At 37.9% G+C, this 15960-nt stretch overlaps 1 protein-coding gene across 10 annotated transcripts in view; it reads right to left on the reverse strand.

The window, feature by feature from the left end:
* LOC119797649 (rap guanine nucleotide exchange factor 6-like) overlaps positions 1-15960 on the reverse strand; it is a 187952-nt gene that overhangs the window by 41319 nt on the left and 130673 nt on the right. For all 10 annotated transcript variants that reach the window (XM_038306812.1, XM_038306813.1, XM_038306814.1 and 7 more), the window contains 5 exons: positions 10069-10249; positions 8820-8956; positions 4085-4243; positions 2344-2496; positions 126-290 (listed from right to left, as the gene is read on the reverse strand). In XM_038306812.1, coding sequence (XP_038162740.1) covers positions 126-290; positions 2344-2496; positions 4085-4243; positions 8820-8956; positions 10069-10249 — 795 coding nt within the window. The remainder of the gene's footprint in view (positions 1-125; positions 291-2343; positions 2497-4084; positions 4244-8819; positions 8957-10068; positions 10250-15960) is intronic.

Below are 15960 nucleotides of genomic sequence, written 5' to 3' on the forward strand. Positions count from 1 at the left end.
GTATAATAAAGGTACATGGTGTAACCAGAGCAGTTTAGCGTATGTTAAGCCTTCAACAGAGCTTTAATTTTCAAACTGCAAACTATTTCCAGGATAAATCATATGTAATAACTGTCAAAACTGACCGTGTCCCGGAGGCTGTCCACCTGGAACCACTCCAGCAGTTTCCTGCCAACGTCCATGGGACTTGAGAGGAAGGTCCTGTAGGTAAGCAGGAAGTCCTCAATGTAGGTGGGGTCTACTACTGATGGTTCCTCTACCAGGTGCATGATCAGACGCTCTGGGGTGCCCTGGAGATAAACACGTACATAAAAGACTTGAAGAACATGCATACAGCAACAAAAAATGTTCATGTTACACCCCAAAACTAAGACACTAGTGCACAATAGTGAGGCAAATGGAAAAATATTCCATAGTTTTACTTTTTTACAAATTAAAAACGGAACATGCTCATCACTTTAGGTAGGACCTAAATGTAGAGCACTGTAGAACACGCTGGTGGCTGTATTATGCTTTGGGAATGATTCCTCTAAGTTGTACAGGGAGATAGTAAGTGTAAATGAAGAGAGTGATGGGGCTCCTGTAAATACAGGGAATTATAGAGGAAAACCTGTCAGAAAAAAAGATTTTAAACTGAGCTGGAGGTTCACTTTTAGCAGGACAGCAGCCATAAACTTAACAGCCAGAGCTATGATGACATGATTAAGATCAGAACATATTTATAAATTATTACATAAGTTATATAAAGTTATTCTCACTTTTGGATTGTTACAGTATGAATCAGGCAGAACTGAAATGAATGGCGTAATTAAAGGAAGACTTAAATCTAAACTGTGTCATAACTAGAAAAAATATGCTTACAGACTTGGCATCCGGTGTAAATGAACTTCTGATTATTGGAAGTTTAGTAAGCAAAAAAAAAGAAAAACACACAGACACACATTCCTCTCTGGATGTGTGAACTTGGTGGAGATTAGGGCTGCAACTATTGATAATTTTGCAAATCAATTAATCAGTTGATTATTTTTCGATTTATCAATTAATAATCGGATAAAAAAGTGTTCTTTAATTTTATATTTTTTACGAAATGAAACAAGGAGAAACTGAAACTTTTCCACTTAAGGAGTTCTGGATAGAGCATATCTTAAATGCAAAATGTTGATATATGTTTTTACAGTTTGTATATAATTACTGCTTTGGTTGGGTCCCTCTATTAGCTAAAGGCATATCGTACAATCCTTTTACTTCTTTTAATGATTAGTTGATAACTACATTAGTTGTTGATTATTTCAATAATCGATTAATCTGATTGATTGTTTCAGCCCTAGTGGAGAAATATCTCTAATGGGTTGTAGATGGAGCTGCAGAAAAAAAAGGGGGCTCTACAAAACGTTGATTCTCAGTGACTGAATAAAATCGATAAAACCAATTTCAGTTTTTTTAACTGCAAAACTTGATTACAATACCTTTTTTTTTTTTCTGTGACACAAAAAACTGATTGAAACTGAATATTGTTTGTATAAAGTCCAAGAAGAATGAACACATTCTAGAACTAAACATCCAAAACATGCAGGTACATACATTTTAATATACAGGAGGTTAACATTAACAAAGAAATGTCAGAGACAACTAGTAAAGATGCTTCCACAGAACCAATGATCATCAAAACAATGGCACAGAGTCACTCATATAAACCTAGTTAAGGGTAAAGCCAAATAGCACCAAAGTATCGAAGCTTTTAGTTTAGAATAGAACTTCAACATCAATACAAAGCATTTAAGATGCATCATTTTCTTTCAGTTTTTCCAGGTTTTTTAATGTCCCCACAGCAGCGGTTTCTGCAGGAAACGACTTTTGTGACTGGGGAACAGAAACTAGAAAATGCGTCTGCCTTTTGTTGGACACAAAGAGAACAAAGTTGGAGAAAAGAAGCGGAAAAGCAAACACTTGTGAATTGACTCGTCTCCACTGGATATGATTTAGAGCCGACAGCTTTTCTTTGGAGAAGCAGCAGCGAGGATCATTCAGGCCCATTAGCTGATCGATACCTGGCTGCCTCTGGAGCTTTGGGGATTGGATCAAAGGGTTTCAGAAAGCATCGCAGCTGACAAGAAAATACTCCAGCAAACAATAAACTGCTAGTGGTGCTTCATAACGATTACTGAAGCCCATGGAGCAGATTTAATGCAGCTGATTTTTAAGAAACTGGCTGTAAAAGTCATTAAACTGAGGTTTGGACCCAATATTGCGGTTTCATAAGCTTATAAACTGAAAATGATTCTGGTTGGCTGTGATTCCATCCTGTATCTATTTAACCACAGGAGACATTATAGTGCCACAAACCTTGATGACTATGTGTCCTTTCCTGGTGCCACTGCGGTCCAGTTCGCGGTGCTCCTTCACCATTACGATCTCCCCCTCCTCTTCAACCTTGTGCGTGTTCTTCTCCACATGGTTGAGGATGCGCCAGTAGTCTTCCTGAGCGATGCAGACGAACTGGTCGAGGACGACATGGGGACAGCGGATGAATTTGTAGTAGAGCAGAACATTGCTCTGCACCACGTTTGGATACTCGGTAAACAGCAAAGAGGAGGCATGACAGTGAGCAGAGTGAGGCATGAGACGGACGGACAGACAGAGGAAGGAAACGTTCAAACGCGACGACCTAAACTAAAGCGAGCTGACTAGGAAGTAGAGGAGGTCCAAAATCATCTCAGTCAACCCAACCATCCATTATCTCCCGCTGAACTTGAAATCTCTAAGACATGACTAGAAGACTCACGGGGCTCCTCTTGACTAACTCGTCAATTTCTGCATGTGTCTCACAAGTTCTACCTCTGCAACTTCCTGTTTATGTGTGGTAAGGAAATGATGTGCACAGGAGAGGAACTGGTCAGTGTGGAAAAAGGGACCCTCTTTCTATTGAACATTTGTTATCTCAACCAAAAGAAAAAAAAACACTGCTGTTACTAAGCATGTGACTAAGAATCTGTTGCCAAAAAGAAAAATAATGGATGTTTAAAAATAAAAGAGCTAAGGGGAAATAACCGAGTAGTGTCTACTAGCTGTAGAGGAAGACGTGGACTTGAAGAAGAAAAGCAGAAATGAAAAACAACTCAAAGTTGGCCTTTTTTTTGCTCTGGGATAGACTTTCTTTTTTTACTTTAAGCAAAACAGGACTAAAATTAGAGCTATAAAAAAAACTGCTGCACAGGAACAGTTTATTCTTGCTTATAAAAGACGGAAGCATCAAATCATTTATTTATTTTTACTAAAGGAAGAAGCAGTCAGACATTTTACTGATGTCAGCAAGGAGGATGAAGTGAGAAAAGGCGAGTCGCAATATGTGTGCTTTTTATCACTTAGGTGACACTGCGCAGCAAACCAAGTGTGATACATTAGATATGTCCACAGCCTATTGCAGGATGTCATCATTTTGTCGGAGCAAGTCATAAAAATTCACACTTAATCTAGCAGTTGATAGAAAAAATCTTAAAACACTTCAGTCTCCTGAACCGTTAGCATGAAATTATTGTTGAGTTGCTGTGAAACTGTAAATGGTATCTTTAGTTTTCTTAAATACAGCTTAACTCTTAAAGTTTAACCTGCAGCAGTTCTCAAAACCCTGAACCCTCTTCTAGAGATGCCCTTTTTGATATTGATTTTTACACTTCGTAAGGTTTTGGATTAACCTTTAGCAAATATGCAAGTTTAACGATAAACAACAGCAACTTTATATAAAATAAGTGTATACTTGAGCAATATCTAATGGAAATATAGCTCCATTAATACAAGTTATCAAATTATAACAAACATTTACTACATTTAGCTGCAGTTTTCATGAAAATGGTATTAATTTTAAAAGGATATATCAAATAATTGTCTAGTTTTTAAGACTGAAATTAATGTTTAAGCTGAAGCTCAACTTTGTGCACATGTTAACAGTTGGGAGATCAAAACATTAAAACATTAAAACTAAAGCAAACCTTTTTCCTTTTAATGAATCTGCAGCTGATTTCTAAAAAGAAATGATTTGTGGAATTTGCACGACAGAAAACCCTTTTCTATGTTTGTCTTGCATTACCTGACAGTCATCTCCTTTGGTGCGAACTTCTCCGTTCATGTACTGTTTATCCAACGAGGGCGAGATGCCGAAACTGTTCCCCATACACAGAGTCTCGGTTCTGGCTTCTGGATGGCTGATCTCCACAGCTCCATTCAGGATCACATACCAGTGGTCGAGCTGCAGACAGTTCAACAAAACCACCTGGTTATAGTGTACTGGTGAGGTACTGGAGAGGTTCCAACACTCAGTCACATTAAAATAAGTCTTTAAAATGCATGCTTAACAATATTAACATGCATTCACAAGGCTATATACTGGCTAGCTTGCTGATTTGTATCATTAAAATCCAAAGATTTATGGAATAACAGCAGATTTCAAAGTGTATTTAAGTTTCTGAGATTTGTTTTTAGTTTCTTCATTTCGGAGGGTTAAAAAATATGACTGCATGAATGGAGGGAGGGTAAATAAACTCTTGGCTCCCTCTGCAGTCATACGTGATATTTCCTTCTCATTCTCACCTTTCCAGCCAAACTGTGTAGTTCTCCCTTTCTTTGCCCGATTCCTTTCTATTTCTGTCATTATACCTCGGGTCCAACTTGCTTTTTAACGGTGATGAAATGGAAATAGAGGAGGGAAAAAAGGCAATCGACCAGAGATAAAGAACACAAAGGTTGCTGAGAGGCTTTTTTGTTCCATAATACAGATCATTTGGATTTATTTATTGAATATGTTAAGCCTCCAACAGAAATAATTAGCAACTATAAATTACATTAAAAGTAAAGAATAAATCTTTTTTTTTTCTCAGCACATCCTCTCCCTTTTGTCCAGGACAAAACCACTTTAGACCCTTTATCTCCCTCTCCCTCTCTCTGCCAAGTCGTTTTGACTTCTGAGTGGAGCCAAGAGCCTCTCTTTCACATTCACCATGTGGAGCCTCAGAGACACTGCAGGAGAACCCGCCATCAATCGACCTGACAGGGAAGCGCATGGACACAACTGAAGCCTGTTCAAATATCCTTTTTTGTTTAGTTTTTTTTTATATTACTGCAGCTGATATTTCTCCGTTTTCTGACCTGAATTAGCCAATTCAATGTCATTTATTGGCCCCGTCTGTTTAAGCGCTGCTGTGTGGAGGCTAATGGATCTCCTGTTTCTCGGCCATGTAACTTCATTAATTAGGTCTGTGGTAATTGACAAGGCTCACTTGCAGCAGTTGTTCTGCACACATCAGCTGCTGTGGCTTAGAGCAAACGAGCTGAAATGCTTCCTAAAGCTGTGAACTATTGTTTACCTCATGATGCTAAGAGTGATATCACTGTTACCATTAAGACAGTAGCTCTATTGAGGATTCATGTAAAAACTACAGAAATAAAGAAAATATTTTCTAAAGAAATCTATGTAAGAATAACGGTTTTAATGATTCACACAAAATTACATAAAACCTTGTTGAAAACGTGCTGAAACGTGCATCCCCTTCAAGCATCTTTTTACAAATATGGGATTTTTGGAGGAAAGATGATAGAAAAAAAAATCATCTACCTTTGATTTTTAGAGGACTCTGCATCTGGAACTACGAATTGAACTGAGGCTAAGGTTATATGACCTGTCTCCACACTATAGGACCGGACTATATGAGTTAAAAATGCAATCTAGGATTTTTTCACAACCAAATTCAATGAATCAATATATTTCTCCCTTAAGTTTCGAGAGGAGAAAAATAACATACAGTAATAAAAAAAAAAAAAAAATCATTCCCCTTTACGAAATTACCTGGATTTGAATTTCAAAGAACTTCAAGCTGTGAAACAATAAAAATACACGCTAAATGTTTGCAGCTACTGCTATCATGCAGCAAGCTAGTTTATCAGTTACAAGGAGATATAATATATAAGAACTTAAAGTAGTGAACTGATCTCAATCTAAGCTATGAAAGTGGATTGGTGGTAAATAATAAAATTTTTTTGGAAAACATTTAATCCTCATAAACAGATTTGATTAATTATCAAACTGATTAATGGCCCAGCCCTGATATAGCTGCTGACCACACTATGGTTTCTACCAGCACATGCATAGGAAGCGCATAAAGAAGTTACTTTAATGATAATCTACCTTTTGCAGGACCATTTCAAACTCATTTTGGGAAGTACCTCTAGTCCAGCATGTAGAGATTATTTCCTTAATATGCAGAGAGGAGCATCAAGGAGGAAAGTCACATCTATATATGGCTTAGGGATGCACAATATTGGGATTTTGGCCGATATCTGATATGCCGATATTTTAAAACTCATGTAGCCGATAACCGATATCGATACCGATGTTAAAGCTGGACAAAAATAAGTAGTCATTGAAAATAGCAGTTTTGTTATCCATTTCTGACACTTATATTATACTTATATTGAGTATATATAATATACTCAAATATATTTTCATATGCTGATATCAAATTGATTTTTAAAAACGCGGTATCGATCTATTTTACTTTCAAATCTCGTGAAATTTCATCGTTCTGTTAGAAACTCGTGATATTTTGCAAATTCTTGTGAGATTTTGTTAGTAAATTAGATCGATACCGCGTCAATATATCAACATATAAAAATATGGCAAAATTTCCTGAATTTTCGGGGGATTTCGTAGCATAACGATGACATATAGCAATATTTAGTTGGTAAAAGAGATTGATATGGTGTTTTTAAATGGCAATATATCAGCATAGGAAGATATTGGGATATTTTAATGTATCAATATTTTTTCCCTCGTCTTTAGAAGTTTTTAAGCCTATAAAAAAGAAGTTTTTGAGGAAGAAGAAAAAGTAGTATTTTTTTTTTTTTTTTTTTTTAGACTTTAGAAACTCAGAAGCTGATCAAATATCGGGTTAAATATCGGTGGGGTGGCCGATGTCCGATATTCAGTTTTAAGGCCGATACTGATAGGGGGCCGATTATATCGTGCATCCCTAATATGGCTGGTTATTAACTTGGGTTGGTTTCAAGAGAGGTGATTTGTCCGTCTAACATGTGACTAGGGCTGCAACTAACGATTATTTTGAAAATCGATGAATCGGCCGATTATTTTTTCGATGAATCGGACACAAAATATTATTTTTACATTAACCCCTTAATTCCAAAATAAAAATTTTAGACAGAACAAACAAGCACACAAGTACAGGTTTCTCATTAACTGTACTGGTGCAATATGAAAAATAAATGTTTGTGTTAAAACTACGCAAACTTACATGAGAAATGTAGCTGTACATCCACAAAATATAGGCTACTTTGTTTCATAAAGCGCAAAAAGAGACAGGCATTTTTGTTTTTTAAAGCCCCTAAGGGGTTCAAACAATAGGTCCCCCCATTTCAACAAATTAGGTTTTTTTAGACTAGAAGAGTTCTGCCTTTTAAGACAGGAAAGTATAGCAGTTAAAGTTGCTACTTGAGAAAATACTGAACCATAGAGATAAAAATAGCCCTGTGATTCAAATTATAAATTGTATTTGGAATAAAAATGAGAGAACTAGGGGTGCTAAAAAACACATCCTCCAAAGACAGATATTTACATGGGAATGTGGCATATAATTAATTGACATATTACTGATCTTGCTGGATTTTATTCTGCTTTACTTCCATAAATTGCTGGATCTTCTTTATCTTTGCCAGAAGATTTAAACTTTAAAAGCCTTGCCCTCATAATTTGCAAGTTAATTTATTTATAAAGAAAATATAAACGCTGCTTAAGCTAATTCAAATGAAATTAAAAGTAAAATAAGAAGCCAACCTTATCACTGTCTGTAACCTACTAACACGGTAAGGAAAGCATCAGATGAGCTACCTAAGAAACTAACTTACGTTTCCCCTCTTTAAAATGAAACAAACATGGTCGCTCACCCTGCTGATCAGCTCTCTTCACTGCCATTGAAGGCTCCAACGTGTTTTCTTTTCAGGTGCTGCGTCATAACAGTGGTGCTTCCGTGCCATGTTCATTTGTTTTTACAAAAGTTGCATGTTACGACTTTTTTCACTTTACAAAGCGCAGGCTATTTTCATTATTGTGATCAATTTGCGCCGTCAATCCCGGGGCATGCGCGCTTCATTTGCAGTCTGGACGCTGAGGGTAAACTCCTCACTAAAATCCTGCGGCTCTGACTGCAGCGCTGAGAGGGATTCCTGTGGGAGAGGGAGAAAAAGGTTGGGATCGGGGAGGCGCCCCACGGCAGCAGCTGCCGCTGGAGGACAAGAGTAGGAACGATACATGCTTTCACGTAAGAGTCTCCAAAAGCCACCAGTGACACCGTAAAAAGTCGCCAGATTTGTCGCTAGTCGCTTTTTAAAAAAATAGTCGCTGGAGGGGTCTGAAAAGTCGCTGAGTTGGCAACACTGCAACTGCGGCGCTGACTCGCTCCGCCATATTTTTTTTTCTTCCCCGGGATGACGGCGGCGGCGGATGACGCATTAATCGCGCGACACAACTAATCGATGATTAAATTCGTTGCCAACGCTTTTAAAAGTCGATTTTTATCGATTTTATCGATTCGTTGTTGCAGCCCTACATGTGACCAAACCATTTTAAAACAAGGACTTTTTATGTGTTTTTCTTAACATTTAAATTCCATACAACTTTATACTTGTTTGCTACAGTGGAAAAACCTCAAAGGAGGACTGGAAAATTCTGAGCTCCTGGGACCTAAGTCTTTAGTTCTATTAGGATTTTTAGTTTGAAGTTAGATTTGGCTAAAATGTGAATCTGAAAACGTTCCTACCTCCTGCTTGTTGTGCAAGATGATTGTGCCGGACTGCTCCACCACCTCAAACACCATGACGCTGCACAGTTCCCGCCGCACAGACATGGTCATGTTGGCGAATGCAGGCAGCTGATGCATGAACTCCAGCAGTTGTTCTGTTAGCAACAAAAAAAACATTAAAGAATTAAATAGCAACACATTCTAATATAAGGTTTAGATATTTCCACTAAGCGCACAAAACCAAACCTTCTAAACCTGACTCTACACCTAGGGGTTTAAAAAAAACGATAACTGCAACAAAACTGCAAGAAGTTTTCCACCTTTAAAGATGACAGCCGGAGCAAAGAAACACTCAGGCACCAGCGTGTATAAATCATAAGGATGGAATCCCACAAGAGATGTAGAATTTGTCTCTGTGCTGCAGCTGAGAACAGAGTGACCTTGATCCAAGCTGCTGATATACTCTAAGACATTTTTCGTCGCATCTTCACTGCAGTAATCGGATGTTTTCCTGCTCTCTTTTCTTTTTGGACTCTACTTGAATTTGTTCTTTTTCAGATGCAAATGACAATGAGAAGAAAGGAATTTATTTTATTCTGCAAAGCAAACTCTAGAGTACATTATGCAGATATAACTGTGAATAAGCCCTCTACCACCACTGCATGTCAGCGATAATGATAAAAACTGAATGTAAAGTTAATTTATGTTGAGCATTTCATTATAAATGCTAAAATTAAGAAGGCTGACCATATGAGGACACAGATTGGAAATCTAATCTTTAGGAAAATCTCAAGTATAAGGCTGTTTTGGATTTATTTTCTTCTCCTCATTATGAATCTCCACAGAATGAGCTGTGATGGTTCCAGAGAAGGCCATGAAAAGGCCAGACCCCAGCCTCCCTGGCAGGCACACAGCAGGCCGCTCTGAGCTCTCTGATGTGGTCACCTTCTTCCCCAGGACCCCACTGGCTTTCGCTAATGAGGAGGTTAATCTGATTGCCTGCTTAGAAACACATTAGAAGGACAGTCTTGCTTAGACAACTCAGCGGGGCTTTTAAAGGGGAGGGTAACTTTTACAGCTCCTCTGGGGGCTCTCGATGAGTGACGGACAAAATCACAAAACAAGCAACAGAAGAATCAAGCGTGCTAAAGAATGACAGCTAAATTAAAGCAACTGAATTTCACGTTTAATGATTGAATAACTTGATTGAAATCCAAAGTGAGTTTAAATCTAACAAGGTAGAAGAAAAATACGAAATGAAACTGACCAATGTCGTCATCGTTACGGTCGACTGGATCCTTTTCCAGACACTCCCTGACCAGGTCCCGGCCCAAGAGAGTGTCTGAAGCTCTCTCCAAGTCCTCATCTTCCTCCTCTTCTTCCTCACTGTCCACTGGAGCCTCTGGAAGTCCTGACAGGTCTACATCTCCTAAGTCACTCTCTGTGGCCTGAAGAAAACACAAAGTGGTCCTTTTTTACTATCACAATAAGTTTTTACAATTTTTTTGCACAGACAGGGAAAAATACCTTTATAAAAGATTTTTTTGAAGCTGAAAAAGTTGGATTTGCTGGCCTATAAATATTGGTTTAACTTTGAAATGAGTATCTATAATCTGATTGGCCCAATAGGCTGCAAGACATAAATGAAAGGAAACTTTAAATCACTGTACACCAGAGAAATAAAATAAACAAAGCTGTGAGTGCATACAGATCATGAAATGATCATCAAAAGCAGAAATGTTAGAAAGTACTAAACAACAGGCCCATGGGAACTTTCCCCCATTATTGTCACATGACAACCAGGGGCGGATTTGCCCTACAGGGAAGGTAGGAAACTACCAGTGGCCCCGCTAGTTGCCCCTCTCTTAACATCGGCTCTATATATATATATATATATATATATATATATATATATATATATATATATATATATATATATATATATATATATATATATATATATATATATATATATATATATATATATATATATATATATATAGAAATATATGATTTAAAATCAAAATAATTACAAAAAAAACATGATGCAATCCATCATGCACTTCTGCTCCCCCTTTCATATCCTAGAATGGATTAATCCATTTCACCACATAAGATAACATAAATTGCAGAATGTAGCTTGAGGGAAAAAATATTTGGCATAGCTGAAAAGTGAGAGAAAAAACTAGAATATTGGTTTGATGGAAAGATTATATATAAAAAAAATCTATTGTAAAGTTATTTATCGTCAGTCTTCAATTTAACTACTAACAATTGGGGAACTGATACCATTTTGAGAGCCAAAAAGTTACTATTGTCACCCATTCCAGGTAGGCAATAAAAAGTTCTACTGGATTCACTTTGTATTAGTCTTTTTCCTGCTTCACAAAGGTAGGCAGCAGCTTGGCAAAGCCTTGATGGCAATTATTTTACATCCAAGTAGTATGCAGTTCTTCATATATACACACACACATGAATTTCAAACAGATGGTATCGTTATAGTATCGGCCAATACTACACAGCCAGATATCGGGGCCAAAAAATGGCATTGGTGCAACACTAAAAACAGGTACAATTTTTTTTTTTTCAAACCATAGTATAAGAAGGATATTTTTACCCCCTAAACTTCCCTGTCCTCCAGAAGGGAGCTGAAAGCTTTCACTAGAGCCCTTTAACAACTTAAGTTTTGTTTATGCTCGGCACGCTGTCCATCACATAAAGTGCTAACGTATTGCTTAGAGGTTTGTACTTTAAACTAAAAGGATACAAATGAAAATAATACATTTTTAATGAGTATAAAACAAAAAAAAGTCAAATAAATCATCAATTCAATAGGGGGTTTTCAGGTGACGTTACGCTCACGTGACTACTCAGCGCGTCCGCCATATTGGGTGGCAGCCTTAGGCAGTATTGACAGTGAAAAATGGTGAAATCGTGTGTAATTGTTGGTTGCACGGCCCGTGGAGATCAACGCTCTTTCTATCGCATACCAGCCGTAATCGTGAATCAATGTGAAAAAACAAAACAGCTATCTGAACAACGCCGTCACCTATGGCTGACACGGATATCCAGGTCCGATTTGGACGGTGTTAAGCTGGAATACGCCAGAGTCTGCAGTGCTCACTTTGTCACAGGTAATTAACTGTCAAGCATTTAAAACATGTAAGAATATATTAATAATAGGGCTTGGGCGTCATGACGTATTACTATCCGTGGCCGCAATGTTGACTGCCGCCGCTACTCAGACTACTGCCTATGACTACCGCGTACTGGACTCCCTCTCTCAGCCGTGTTTTAATTTGATTAATTTCACCTTAACTTGATTTCAACCAGCGGGAAAAGGCTCAAATATGTGAGAAACCCGGAGGGTTTAGGGAGGTTTGGCAGTTAACGTTACTAACCAAACCTTTGAAACACATAGCAGCTAGTTAAAAGTACATTATATGCCTGAGTGGTTGTTAGCACTAACGGTTAGCACTGTTTGCTGGCTTTATGAGCTGCAGCTCCTGAACTCATCCATTCGTAAACTGCACATGAGACTCCAAGGACTTGTAGCTTTGGAACTGTTCGCGCACCGCCGGGCCGTTAGCCACCTAGCATAGCGAGCCCTGCGTCGGATTGTTTACATTTTTACCATCTTATTAAAACTCACCCGTCCACGTATGATGACGATTTCCTTCATGTACATCACTTCGACATCTCGTACCCAACCAGATGTGAACTGGTTGTGAGCCTCTAGACCCTTGTACGCTCTCATTTCCTCAAGAGTGTGCAGAGGGTTTTCACTGAACACCAGGTAATGAACTATGTAGCCATGCTCTACATTTGGCCAATCATCTGGATTAGTGCTAAACAAGGCACCGTGGAGGGCATAGGGGTCCATATGGTCGATCACGGAACATTTCCTCGGATATGTTCCATGATCTGGTGGCTCTAGCGTGCTGGTGTACTTATCCATTCGTGACATGATATATATGATATACGATAATATGCCACCCAAGATGGCGGACCAGTAGCTGGCCAGTGACGTCACTGAAAACCCCCTATTTAGATACGAATTTCACCCTCACATTTCTGTTCAAATCTACTTTTTCCAGCCTCTGAAGAAAAAAAAAAAAACACTGAATATTCAAATGAACTGGCTGTGCAGAGATCCAGATTGGCAGGATGTGGTCCAGAAGAAGCATGGGGGAGTAAACCATCAACCTTCAGGTGAAAGGCTACTACCACCACTGGATCCCATCTGTTCAATGTTGCAGATCGTTCTCAATAACATCAGGATTGACTTGTAAATTAAGCTTTATTTTTCTTTAATAGTAAAAATTATTTATGATGGATTAATTTAGGTAAAAGTGATTATTAGCTAAAATGTCAGAGTTTGAAAAGTTGATATGAGCTTCACCCAAACAGATTTTGGCTGCAAAAGCATCAAAAAGAGGTGCAAAGAACTGCTGCAGCACATCTGAATAAAAACATGCCACACTTTGGGTTCTTATTTGCAAAAAAATAAACAACTTCTAAATCTTTAAAGTATGTTTTTTGCAAGTCACTGTATAATGAAGAGCCCATGTTTGTCATCATTGTAATAGAAATACAATAAAAGCTAATGCAATAGCTGACATAGATGCTGTAAAAAAACAAATATTTTAAGTCACATAAGATGGACCCACTAACGTGGTCAGGCTCTAAGGCTCTCCTGAGCTTTGGACATAATGGTTTAATAGGCTCCAAAGCAGCAAGGAAACTGGCAACGCTTTTTGTTTTAGGAGTTGAGATGAAAAATGTAATCAAGTCTTTTTGAAAAGAGGCCACCTGCTCAGCCTTTTCTGCTTCCAAACCTCAGGGCGCCATGGAGTTGGACAAACAAACCAGACAAAGTACAGAGGAATATAAAACTAAAATATTTTGACGTCACTATTATAAATTATGATTTTTTTGAGTTTCTGAATTTCAAGCAGTAAATTAAATTTAGAATTAAACAGGAATTTAATATCTGCTGATTTGAAAATGTATTCTCACATTGATTTATGTCACGCATGTGGGAAATAAAAAAGCTGATCAGATGGAAAGCTCAACTCTGAACCTTTATGGAAGGTGTTTGATTCACAGCAAAGATAAAAAAAGGTTAAAAAAAAAAAATAAGATTAAGAGAGCATCAGCTAACTGTATTCTTACTTTCTTTCCTCTCATCAACCATCATGGACATATCCTTCACTGCCACTCAAACCTGATCAACTAGCAGGTTCGCCTTTAAATCCAACATCACCAGTTTTAAAACATAGCCCATTTAGCCTATTTCTAAGAGATATATGGAATCAAATCCAAAATGAGTTTAAACTACAGCGGCGTGGCACAAGAAGAGAGATCTGAAAATGTTGGCTCAGAATATAAAGCAGCTCAGGGATGAAAGGGGCAAAAGGGGAGGAATATGATGAATTTGAGAAAAAGTCCAGAAGTTGGGGGAATGGAGCGAAATCAAACTTTTGAGGTAGAAAAATATAAATGCATGGGAGCAGCTCAGTAAAATAGTGACAGCTGAGGAGCACGGCTGACTGGAAGGGTCAGCTCTTTAAGACAGTGGTAAACAAACATGGGGCCGGGTCAGCAACAAGTTGATGGGATCAAATCCGTGTGATAAATACCGAGTCTGATGATGAGACGATCTACTCTGTGTTAAATGTCTGACCCTCGCTAACCTCGTTGCATCAGCAAGGAAACAGTTCCTGCAAATCCTGCAGTAAGTTGAAAAACAGGAGGATAACATATCCTAAATCTGTTTTTTGGTTTTCATTTTTGCTTTGCCAATTTTTTCCCTGTTTTTTTTTTTTTAATACAGTGTGCACAACTGCCCAAAAGATTATCTTTTCTCTAAATATAAAATGCAAACCAAATTTATTCCATGATAATTATTTTCTTGACCGTTACCAAGGTTTATAGTTTTGTCAGAGTAACCATCATGGTACAGATGATTAAAGGTAGCTAAAATAAACAGCCGCCTTTCGATACGAAACCCTTGCAAATCCATTTATAAACAGCGCGGAAAGCAGGACTATTAAATATTACTGCAAGTTGGAGCTTGTGGAGGATAAAAGCAACATTCTTGGATTCGTTTCAGCTTCTCCTCAAATAGCAAAGATCAGAAAAGTTGGCGGATTAAAACGATTAGATGACAGGCTTATTATGCATTCTTCTCTGTGTAATTGACTCAACCCTTCAACCAGCCAGCCACTCAAGAGAGGCTTTTCAAAGCACACTTAGTCGGCAAAAACTAGAGAAATGTCACAAAGGCAGAGGAAGAGGCAAACAAAGAGACCTTTTTATGTGGTTTAATAGACTATTTGGCAAAGGAGGAATAGATTTAGATAACATAAACTATCTAAAATCTATGTTTTACTAATAAAAGGGAAAAAAGGACATGATTAGCAGTATGGTTCCATGTTAAGCAAACAAACTACAGATGTAACATATGTCTGATGTTGATGGAGAAATACTGAGAAGGTCAGTCGGAGCTGCAATGTTTCTGCAGACCTAGGAGCTGAGCTGATGTATGAGAACGTGCGGAGTAACAGAGCAGTATGTAAGGAAATGAATGGGAGTTGGAAGAAAGTGTTGAGGTGTGCTGTAGGACCAGCTCTGAACTACGACCTGTTTCCTGCAGAGACGAACAGGTTGACTGATGAGTTTAGACAGGAATCACCACCGACTATAAAGTTTGCAGATGATATTTTATTCTATTTTATGAACCTAAAAATCAGTAGTCCAGCGAACACTTATTCTGTATTTTTAAATCAGTTTTGAGGAGTTATAGCTGTTTTTATTTCTTTTTATATTTGCATTTTTCATTGTAGAATGCTTACTGTTGTGTTTTTTTTTTTAGGTAGACCATTTTAAGATCTGTCCAGGGACAACAGATTAAAAATAGCCTTTTGGCTAATTCTGATGCATTTGCAGAAATGCTTTTTAATGTACACTGTCCCTGTCAAATACATTAATTAAATTAAATTAAATATTGTGATCTGCAGTTAAAGCAGGTGGAGGAAAAACTAGAGAGATGGAGGTTTGCTCTGGAAAGGAGAAGACCAACAGTCTAGAGCAAAGGAGAGTGTGGAAAAAAGGGAAAGGAGTGTGTCCAAGGAGGTCGGAAAGGATGAGACAAAGC

Source organism: Cyprinodon tularosa, unplaced genomic scaffold (genome assembly GCF_016077235.1).
Source record: "Cyprinodon tularosa strain WSP-4 unplaced genomic scaffold, ASM1607723v1 ctg592, whole genome shotgun sequence".
Lineage (NCBI taxonomy): Eukaryota > Metazoa > Chordata > Actinopteri > Cyprinodontiformes > Cyprinodontidae > Cyprinodon > Cyprinodon tularosa.